The 12,002-nt window shown below is 40.1% G+C and overlaps 1 protein-coding gene across 1 annotated transcript in view; it reads right to left on the bottom strand.

The window, feature by feature from the left end:
* TRHR (thyrotropin releasing hormone receptor) overlaps nt 1-11,544 on the bottom strand; it is a 48,235-nt gene extending 36,691 nt beyond the window's left edge. Inside the window, exon 1 of the mRNA XM_006075682.4 lies at nt 10,678-11,544. Within this exon, the coding sequence (XP_006075744.2) occupies nt 10,678-11,466 (789 nt within the window). The 5' untranslated portion in view covers nt 11,467-11,544. The remainder of the gene's footprint in view (nt 1-10,677) is intronic.
* Nucleotides 11,545-12,002: the final 458 nt, after the last annotated feature.

The raw sequence follows: 12,002 nt of genomic DNA, 5'->3' as shown, positions 1-12,002 counted from the left end.
GGTTGGAATCATCGACTTAGTGGACATGAGTTTGAGCAAACTCTGGGAGATGGTGAAGGACAAGGAAGCCTGGTGTGCTGCAGTCCATGGAGTCACATACAGTTGGACACAACTAAGCAACTGAACAACAACAACAGTTATTATAAAGTATCATCTATATTCCTGTGCTGTACAATATCTTTGTAGATTATTTTATACATAGTAGTCTGTGCCTCTTAATCCCCTAATCCTAACTGGCCCCCCTTCCTTTTCTCCTACCACTGGTAACTGCTAGTTTGTTCTCTGTATCTGTGTCTGTTTCTTTTTTTGTTATATTCACTAGTTTGTTTTATTTTTTAGATTCCACATATAAGTGGTATCATACAGTATCTGTCTTTCTCTGACTTGTTTTACTTAGCATAATACTCTTCAAGTCTATCCATGTTGTTGCAAACTGCAAAATTTCATTCTTTTTCATGGCCGAGCAGTAGTCCATTGTATAGATGCACCATATCCTCTTTATCTATTCAACTGTTGATAGATGCTTAGGTTGCTTCCATATATTAGCAATTGTAAATAATTATTCTATGAACATTAGGGTACATGCATCTTTTCAAATTAGTGTTTTTATTTTTTCACACCTGTCAGAATGGCTATCATCAAAAAGACCACAAATAACAAATGTTGGCAAGGATGGAAAGAAAAGGAAACCCTTGTGCACTGTTGGTGGGAATGCATGTTGGCACAGCCACAGTGGAAAACAGTATGGAGGTTTCTCAAGAAACTAAAAATAGAGTTATTATATGATCCAGTCCTGGTTATATATCTGAAAAATCAAAAATACCACTCAAATGGCTTTTGAATTGTGATACAGAAAGTTCCACAAGACAGCGACTATTATTTGTTCTCCAGAGTAATGCCTGGCATGAGATTGGTGCTCAGTAATTGTTCATTGAATTAAAGAAATAATGGCTGAACAAAGCAAGAAAAAAGATGAAAAGGTCAGATTTTAGAGGGCTTTGAAAGCCAGTCAGGGGAAATTGGGGATATTTCTCTTTGAAATAAGATGATGTGTGCAAATTGTTTTTGGAAAATTAGTCACAGAGGAGCACTCAGATTTATTCTCATCTTAGTACTTCCGCTCACATTGTTTCCTTCCCTAAGTTGCCATCCCTCTGCATCTCTGCATATTCTGTCCAGTGTAGTTCACTTATTGGGAAGGATATTTGAAAGGCTCGTTGGAAAGCCAACAGGACTTTGTATAAAAAGTAAATTATGATTTGAGTATGCCATGTTTCTAAGTCAGCCTGTTCTGTCTGAAAGTGGGGAAATCTTCCTCAAAATTCTTATCTAGCAACAAACTCACTATTATTCTAGCTGGTTGCTAGTTTTGCTGTTTTATAATTCAAAAGACAGTCAATAAAAGAAAATACATTTTAATTAAAACGAGAGAAGGATATGGAATGGCAAGCAATACTTTTTCAGGGAGCAAAATAGAGTGCTGGACTTGACTTAGTCTCAACTATGCATGTATGTACTCTTTTCAGTTCATTTCAGTTCAGTCGCTCAGTCGTGTCCGAAAACAACAGAATGGGAAAGACTAGAGATCTCTTCAAGAAAATTAGAGATACCAAGGGAACATTTCATGCAAAGATGGGCCCGATAAAGGACAGAAATGGTATGGACCTAACTGAAGCAAAAGATGTTAAGAAGAGGTGGCAAGAATACACAGAACTGTACAAAAAAGATCTTCATGACCAAGATAATCACGATGGTGTGATCACTGACCTAGAGCCAGACATCCTGGAATGTGAAGTCAAGTGGGCCTTAGAAAGCATCACTACGAACAAAGCTAGTGGAGGTGATGGAATTCCAGTTGAGATATTTCAAATCCTGAAAGATGATGCTGTGAAAGTGCTGCACTCAATATGCCAGCAAATTTGGAAAACTCAGCAGTGGCCACAGGACTGGAAAAGGTCAGTTTTCATTCCAATCCCAAAGAAAGGCAATGCCAAAGAATGCTCAAACTACTGCACAATTGCACTCATCTCACACGCTAGTAAAATAATGCTGAAAATTCTCCAAGCCAGGCTTCAGCAATATGTGAACCGTGAACTTCCAGGTGTTCAAGCTGGTTTTAGAAAAGGCAGAGGAACCAGAGATCAAACTGCCAACATTCGCTGGATCATGGAAGAAGCAAGAGAGTTCCAGAAAGGCATATATTTCTGCTTTATTGACTATGCCAAAGCCTTTGACTGTGTGGATCACAATAAACTGTGGAAAATTCTGAAAGAGATGGGAATACCAGACCACCTGACCTGCCTCTTGAGAAACCTATATGCAGGTCAAGAAGCAACAGTTAGAACTGGACGTGGAACAACAGACTGGTTCCAAATAGGAAAAGGAGTATGTCAAGGCTGTATATTGTAACCCTGCTTATTTAACTTATATGCAGAGTACATCATGTACTCTTTTACAATTCATTTATTATGTATGATACACATGCACACACATACATAGAAATGTATTGATCAATATTTAACAATTGGCTCTCCACAAAAAAGGGAGGGGACCTGAAATGTCATATTTTCTGATTTCTACAATATTAGTACTCCAATCATGACCAATTTTAAGCAACCAGTATAAAGTCACTGAATGTAGATTTGTGAAGAAATGCTAGCCACCCACTCTTGCAAAGCCTGTATTCCCTGGCTGCAACACATGACCTGCCATATATTCTTTGGGGAGCTGCTGCATACCAAGTTCAGTGCTGAGGGCACTGGGAATAAGGGCCCTACCCTTACAGACGTTAGTGGCAATGGGAAGACCAACAGGTAACAATTATGATACATAAGAATTACTAAACCACAAGTAAATACAAAGTACTGTGGAAACAGATAAAATACCTAACATAATGATTATAGCTGCTGCTAAGTCGCTTCAGTCGTGTCCGACTCTGTGTGACCCCATAGATGGCAGCCCACCAGATTCCCCAGTCCCTGGGATTCTTCAGGCAAGAACACTGGAGTGGGTTGCCATTTCCTTCTCCAATGCATGAAAGTGAAAAGTGAAAGTGAAGTCACTCAGTCATGTCCGACCCTCAGCGACCCCATGGACTGAAGCCTACCAGGCTCCTCTGTCCATGGGATTTTCCAGGCAAGAGTACTGGAGTGGGGTGCCATTGCCTTTTCTGAATGATTATAGCTAGACATTCAGTTATATAGATCTGCTTGAGAAATGCAGGGAAGGCTTGATGAGGTGCATGGGGGGGGGGCACCATTTGATCTGAGACTTGGAAGATAATTGGGAGCTTGCCAGATGAAATGTTTTCCAGCTGAGAGAAAGTAGCAAGTTCAGAGAACTACAAATAATTCAGTACTGCTGGGGTATAAAGTATACATTAGGAGAGCCATAAGTGATAAAGTTAAAACATATAAAGGAGTCAGGATCACATTTGTTATACTAAGAGGTTTAAACTCTAGGCTTCAGGGAACTGCAAAAAGCATTTTGATAACATATTTGTGTATTAGAGAAACCTCCTGGTGAGCAGTGTGCAGGATGACCTAGGAGATGGTGGAATGGGAGAGGCTTGGTGAGGTATGTCCTGAAATGGAGCAGATGAGAAATGGGGAACTAGGGCAATGGTCGTGTGAGGGAGTAGGTCAAACATGAGAGTTTAGGAGCTAGAATCACTAGCATCTGGTTATCACTTGGGGTGGGTAGATAGGACAGAAAAGTGCTATAAGACCTCCTAGATTTGTGATCTGGGAATCTAAAATAGGAAAGAAGAAAAGTGATATGGATTTATGAAGGAAATAAATGGATTTAGATTTAGTCATATTGGATTTGATGTACTTACATGATGTCCAAAAACCAGGTAGGTGTATGGGTCAGATGTCTTTGCAAGAGCTGTGTCCTGGGCTCTCATAGGCGGGAGCTGTAACCTTGGGTGTGGATGTAAGTAAGTGGAGTGACAAAGGTCAGGGCCGGGAAAGAGCAACCACAGTCCAGTTCAGGCTTCCCTCCATAGAGAATGCACTTCCATTGTCCCACTTCAATGCTACTAGACTATTCTCTCCCTGAATGTGCCCAGTCTTCCCCTATTTACTACTCTCTCAGTTGAACTTTCTTCCTTTTCTCTCTGTTCTCCTTATTGCTGCTTTGAGACATTCCACCCATCTTCACAGGCCCAGATCAATGCCACGTACTCCATTGAGCCTTCCTCCACTCTTTCCCAGCTTTTCTCCTCCTGGATGCTGTGTCCTCTATTGTAAAGCATAATAGTCTACTCAGGATTATTTGTGCACACAGCCAATAGTGAGCCCCTCGAAGGTGAAGAGTTTGCTTTTAAATGTCCTGATGGCCTCTATATCTAGGAATGTTAGGTGCTTTGGGGGTTATGAATGAATGTTTCATTAAACTGGGGAGGATATTGAATCTTCCCCAATATTGGACTTCCCTGGTGGCTTAGATGGTAAAGAATCTGCCTGATATGCAGAAGACCCAGGTTCAATCCCTAGGAGGGGAAGATCCCCTGGAGAAGGGACCAGCAACTCACTTCAGTATTCTTGCCTGGAGAATTCCATGGACAGAGGAGCCTGATGGTCTACAATAGGGTTTCAGAGTCAGACATGACTGAGCGACTAACACTTTCACTGTTTTCACTTTTCTTTGAATATAAAATGATCTACCATAAAATTCTGCTTAATGTTGGCCTAGCTTTAACTTTACACCTTTCACCTTCCCCTAACTCATAACAAAAGTAACGGAGACTAAGAACATGGGTACAGCCCAGCCTTCATCTGTCTGGAACTTGGACTGTCTGCAATTTGAAGAATTCACAAGAGAATGCATAAAGAAATATGATATTTTATTTTCAAGGTTAGCTGATTTTACGGGGCTTTTTGGTATGTGGTCAAATTGAGAATTCTGTAGGAGCGCAGGTTTTTCTTTTTTGTAGGCATATAGAAAAATTTATTTTTCTCTACCAGTGAAATTATAACTCAAAGCTTCAAGTATAAAGTTGGGAATAAACAATGTGTGTTCATCTAACCAAAGGGCACAAAACATGAAACTGCACTTTCAATGAGGCAATTTATGGCAGAAGGAGTTTTTCCTTATATAGGATGTGAATTAGAAAATGGAACACTTTTCTTTAATAATAAAAAAATAAGATGGCACACTTAGATATCTGTGTGCTAAATGCAAAAATTGCACTCCCCCCCTGCCCATCTTAGAGATCTTTATATTATTAAGAATATGGTTGGGCCCAGACAAATAGAGCAAATAAGACAATTACAAATGAAAGATGGACCTGTGAGAATAGTACAAAAACAGTCCCAGTAAACTTGGGAAACCTCTGATTTAGGCCTAATGCTGAAGAGTTTGGGATAATTAATTTGCCTTTTGAGGTTAATCATTGATTAGGCTACCCACTCAACTTAAGGGATTTCATGTTTGCAAATGTCAGCCCTATTGCCACTATTATGTCTCTTTTCCTTTGTGTTCTGTTTTTCTTGTTCAGAGTTTCTTCTTTAAAAAGGTAAGAGTTGGAGGGAGGCAGGGGAGAAGAGACACATTTAAGCCCCTTTTCTACCCAAGTTCATCATTTTCCACGAGCACAGCCTACTCAGATTGCCCCGTCAGAGTCCGAGTCAGGAGGCTGCAGAGGGCGTGGAGGTCACTGGGAAGGACAGGGATGCGGGAAGGGTAGCTGATGGTACAGGTGAGGAGAGACAAGCCATGGATTTTGTCTGATGCCTCTCATTTGATTCAAGTCACTCCATGAGGAATTGTTGGTTTCATTTTATTAATGAGAAAACGGAGGCTGAGAAAAACTGACTCACAATCTTTTCCATTTTCTTTTACTTTGTGCTATTCTTGGGAATATTAATTTCAACATTTTGTGTAAAAGCAGCATGTAAGGTTATATATCTACAAAGTGAAGCAAAGTGAAGTTGCTCAGTTGTGTCCAACTTTTCGCTACCCCCTGGACTGTAGCCTGCCAGGCTCCTCTATCCATGGGATTTTCCAGGCAAGAATACTGGCATGGGTTGCCATTTTCTTCTCCAGGGGCTCTTCCCAATCCAGGGATTGAACCCGGGTCTCCCACATTGCAGGAGGATTCTTTACCAGCTGAGCCACAAGGGAATTCCCAAGAATACTGGAGTGGGTAGTCTATCCCTTCTCCAGGGGGTCTTCCCTGCCTAGGAATTGAACCTGGGTCTCCTGCATTGCAGGCAGATTCTTTACCAACTGAGCTATCAGGGAATCAGCAGTAGATCTATCTATCTATCTATATATCATATATCATCAATATATATATATCTATATATTGACTATTGGAGAAGGCAATGGCACCCCACTCCAGTACTCTTGCCTGGAAAATCCCATGGATGGAGGAGCCTGGTAGGCTGCAGTCCATGGGGTCGCTAAGAGTCGGACATGACTGAGCAACTTCACTTTCACGTTTCACTTTCATGCATTGGAGAAGGAAATGGTAACCCACTCCAGTGTTCTTGCCTGGAGAAGCTCAGGTGGGCTGCCGTCTCTGGGGTCGCACAGAATCGGACACGACTGAAGTGACTTAGCATAGTATAGCATATATTGACTATAAGGATATAAAATAAAATCAAGCAAAAAATGAGAAAAATATTACTAAATGCTAATATATTATGGTTTTGAGAGGTAGGATACAGGATGCTTTTTTTTCTTATGCCTTGTGTTCTATGTTTTCCATAATACATGATTGCTTTTCTATCATCCGCAGAAATAATAGCAACAACAGCAACAAATAAAGGGCATGTATTTCTTTAAAACGAAGACTGCTTTTGTCTTATGGGTTACCAACATTCTTCTTGGGAAGGTAGAAGGCTTTTAAGAAACTTATAGAAACAAAGACCATTTGGCCTTTTAAAAACTTGTCCAGTCAAACAAAACTCATAATGAAAAATTTGCCACAACTCTTGGAGTTTCTATTCAGACTAGGTTACACAGTTCCCCACTAGCTATACTGTTTTAAAACAAAGTACATTCGAGTGACTCAACTGAAAATGAAACTGGTAGCCTGATCTATAAAATAGTCTGCATATCCCTGTGTCCTATGGAAAGCAAATATTTGAATTGAATGTGTTTATTCACAGTGTTGTCCTTCAGCAAGATACTCCTGTGTCTCCAAAATGCCAAAAGATCCAATCAATTCCTCAGCCAATGATAAAGACATTTTATCGATACAATGCTGAACACTTGAATTGACTGAACAGAGAGAGATCTTTTGGTATTGTGTAGATGGAGCTGGAATGTGACAATGTGATTATTTAAACTATGGCTCCAGCAGCAAAATAACCAATTGTAAAGCAAAAGATTTAGTCAATCAGATAATTCTTTTGTCTACACAATTCCAAGCTATTATTTAGAGTAATTTGTTTTATCGACTTGACCAAATATTTAGTTAAATCTGAATAACGGAAAGAAAGAAGATTCTGGCCTGAGTTTTCTGCATCAGAAATATAAGTTAAAAGTAAACAAATCAGCAAACACAAACCTCACACGTGTCCCTCACATATAAATATTCTTTATATTTCCTCTAAAATGTAGTTCTTCTAAGCTCTGCACATTTGACTTTAATTACTTGGTTAGAAAGACCTGGTCCAGACAGAATATTTATTAAAATGTAAATTAAACTTGCCCCAAAGAAAAAACGTGCAGAGAAAATAGTAGAATCAAATCCTGGGGCTAGAGGAGGTAGAGGTTAGAATCTTTTCAAGATTTAAGAAAAGAACCATTTCAGAAGAGGAAAAAGCCAGACCAAAGGGTCACTGATTTTGGACAAAACTGACTGCCCTTCATGGCTCTCATTCCATTCATCAGGAGACACGTCTGTTCTTCCAGACTCAGAACTGTCGAATTGTCCCCTCTTCATCCTTTGTATCTGACATGTTCACATCTCACCTCCTCTTTCTTTGAAACTCCTCTCTGGTTCACACCTTACTTTAAATTCTCCTGATAGAGAATCTTGCTACAATATTTCATGCCTAAATTACTACCAACAGCTTCAAAAGTGGTCCTTCTTCAAAAGTGGAGGCAGAGTCTCAGCCTCCAAGCCTGCCTCATCCACAGCTGTCAGATTTATTGTCCCCAAACACCACTTTCCTCACTGCTATTTCCTGCTCACCACTCACACTCTTGGTTGCTCCTACACTAAGTTCAAACTTCTTCCTTTGCCTGATATTTGGGATCCATCACAACCCTTTCTCTCATTCTTCTCTCTCTCTTTCTCTCTCACAGATATACATACACACTAGCAATCCAATCTTACTTTCTGCTGTTCCTTCAAAGACTTCATTTTAATCAACCAAGTCACTGCTGTGTGTGCCTAGTTGCTCAGTCATGTCTGACTCTTTGCAGCCCTATGGACTGTAAACTGCCAGGCTCCTCTGTCCATGGGGATTCTCCAGGCAAGAACTGGAGTAGGTTGCCATGCCCTCCTCTAGGGGATCTTCCCAACCCAGGGATTGAACTCAGGACTCCTTCATTGTAGGCAGATTCTTTACCATTTGAGCCACCAGGGAACCAAATCACTGCATACTCTAAAAATTCCCCCATAGTACCCTGTCCTGGTCCCCTCTCCAAATCCGTACCATTCTCTTTCCAGCCATATCCTCATGACAACCCTAAATCCTCTGAACACAATTCCAAATGCCCTAATTATTAAAAGTTCAAGAATTTGCCAAATCCTATACACACCTGTTCAACCATTGATCTTTGTTTAAATGGCGCATGTATAGTTTAAAGAATAAATCTATTTCCCTTAGAGTTGCCAACATATTAAACACTCAGATGAACCAACTTTAGTTGTCCTTCATCAGGTATTTCATTGAACCCTCACACCAATTCTGGTTGCTATTTATCCTCGTGCTTAAAGATGAGGAAACTGAGGCTCAGAGAGTTCTGCTTACCCAGGGTCATACATCCAAGATTATTAGAACCCTAGAATTTTAAAGCCCAGGGTTTTTTGGAGCCTTTGGCTTTTTGTTTTACTACTTGGCCTCTTTGAGGACAGCCTATCTGTTAACAGCTTTGAAATATGAGTGTGAACATGTAACACAATTAGCAATTTAAAGCACATTATTAATGCTGATAGGTACTAATGACTGTAATTGAAAGGGAAGACATCAGACCAGACAAACAATTTTTTAGAATTTATAACAAGAATATAAATGAGTCTAATGAATGAATTTACTTCCTGACCTTCTTTGCTACAGACATTAACCCATGTTTAGCCTCTAATTGAGATGTGCATATTCTTTACTGTCTTATTGTATTTGTTAATGTTTGCCTTGGCAGGTGGCCAACAGACCTCTCTGAGTTTCCCTTAATCAAATTTTGGGTAATAGATGGCCAAATATGCCTTGTATTAGGTAGCACTGCTAGATCCAAAGCAACAGAAATCTAAGAGCTGGCAATAGTTTCTCAAGTCTTCCCTTTTATCATCTAGGCACCTTTAATAATAAATGTTATATAAATCAAATGTAATGATATAATTTAAAATGTTGTATATATTTCTTTTTAGTGATAGTTCATTGTTCATTTCATGCATGCCTAAAACCCCACTATTTATTAGTAACTTACTTCACTATGTGCCCAACATTCAATACAATTCTTCATATTTCAGCAAATCCAGAGATTAGGAAGTGATAGTATGAATGATTCACCTGCATCCTTTAAAAAGTACACTAAGTTTCTGTTTATGTACATAGGAAGAACTAAATGCCCACAGGATCAAAAAAAGAAAGAAAGAGAATTCAACCTGTTTGAATGAGCAAATCTTACTGATCACCTGTTCTTTTTTTCTGTTTAACAAAGAAAAGGATCTGAAAGCCAAGTTCCTAGATGACTTAGGTGTGTAACTATAGGTAAGCGTACAGATGATATAAAGTATTCCTGCACTGTCTTACAAACTACACCTACTGAAACACAGTTACACTTCACTCATACAAAACCACCATTCAACAGTAACTGCCTGAGCATTCAGGTGATCTGAAACATAGCTATGCTTAATAGGAAAAAGACGTGTGAAGAATGCAGTCATTCTTTGTCACAAATTAAGCTTGGTGTTAAGCCCTTTTATCAGAACACTTCCTGAGCAGAGTGCACTGTGAGCCTGTACATGCCAGGACATTTTGTAGGGAGCTGAAGGAGAAAGTGATAGAATCTTTCTCCACTAAGACTGAAGAAAAGAAAAAAAAAGTCCAGGAACCCCTCTCAGTTTCAGTATTGTTTCGACTCATCTTTTCTCAAACTATCTTGTCAAATATTTGTCAGACGACAGAGTTCTTCAAAATATCCAGCTGCTACCTATAGAAACCAGAAATGGCCTAAATATATTGATAACATTTCTCAGAGGGGCACACCATTTTAAAGGTAGAATTCTAGGGTTTCGGTTTATATTTCCTTATATTTTAATTGCACACAAACTGGTACCTGCTGGTGTGCTGTCAACATTTCCCCATCTATTTTTAGATCCTCAGTTGTTTTAGAGATGGATTTAATATGTAAAGCAGAGGCTTACACCAGTGAAACGCTTGTATGATTGTGTTTTAGTTTTGCCATCAGCTAAGTAGGGCAAAGTTGATCCTATCTCACAAGGAACTCTCTCCCACATTTTCTCTGTGAACTTGGAGGCTCAGATTTGCTTACCTGCTTCCTTGAAGATACTGTGCTGTTGAAATATCTATTAGAGGTCTTTGAATTCAAATTCTTATTCTGATGAGTCGAGTCATTTTTCCATGTGTTAGAGTTTTCTTTAGGATCTGAAGGAATGGGATTTAAGAAGAGGATCCTAGCTATGAATCCGTAGAGGACAGTGGCTAGGATCATTGGCACAACGTAAAAGACACCAAAGTCCATTAGGTAAATAGGTGAGTAGTAATTCCTGGAGATCTTGTAGCCACAGGACACTACAATAGCATCTTTATAGGTGCTAATATTGAGATCCAGCAGGAAGAACCAGAGCATACAGTAAATGGATGTAAATGCCCAGACAAAGATGATTATCTTTTTGGCTCTGGAAAATGTGCAGAGAAACTGGGCTTTGATGGGGTGACAGATTGCTATGTACCGCTCAATGGTAAAGGCTGTGATTGAGCAAGAGGATGCATTAATGCCCAAGTACTGGAGGTAAGTAATGCAGAGGCATCCAGCGTAGCCATAGACCCAGGAACCGTAGATGCTGTCCGTTATGTTGGGGAGGCCTGCGGCCACCAGGACCATGAGATCAGCTACTGCTAGACTCACCAGGTAGCAGTTTGTGGGGGTCCTCATGTGCTTGGTCCTCATGACCACCAGAACTACCATGATGTTGCCCACGATGCCCAGACCACAAATAATGAGCACAAGTAAGATGGTGACCACTTGGTATTCGAGGGCCACCACAGCTCGAGGCTGGAGCTGTGTTTGGTTCAGTTCACTTCCTGTCTCGTTTTCCATCTTTAGTGGCTTGAGGTTTCTCTGGAACACTTCTCAACACATCTTCCTTCCGGTGCCCTGCCTTTACCGCACTGGCTCTCTCCCCCTGTGAAGAGTTATAGTCCATATTCATTCACGGTGTCACAATCACTTACAGGTAATTCTCATGTTCTCTCATTTCACCTCCCATTTTTCTCCAGTAATAGGGCTCATTTGTACTCCTGAAAACTCCTTTTATTGCAATCTAGTATAGGATGGAGTAACAGTTTTGACCACCTTACAATAAGAGGGACTGTTTTTTTCTTAATGGACAAAAATGCTCAAGAAAAGAGACACAGAAAATGCTCCCTGTTTTGAAAGAATCCTCAATAGGGGGAAAAAAAGAAACAATATCAGCTACCTGAAAAATAAATACAAAGAGATCTCTCAGATGCTTGGGGAAAGTAAAATAAGAAAAAGATACTGGGTGGGAGGCTGGGGGTGGCGGGGAGCCAAAAAGCTTGACAGAAAATTAGCATCTGCCTCCTTGGCTCTCAAAGGGTGAGATCCCTCTGCTA

The sequence above is a fragment of the Bubalus bubalis genome, chromosome 15 (assembly GCF_019923935.1).
Source record: "Bubalus bubalis isolate 160015118507 breed Murrah chromosome 15, NDDB_SH_1, whole genome shotgun sequence".
Taxonomy (NCBI): Eukaryota; Metazoa; Chordata; class Mammalia; order Artiodactyla; family Bovidae; genus Bubalus; species Bubalus bubalis.
This window is presented reverse-complemented; position numbering and strand designations above follow the sequence as displayed.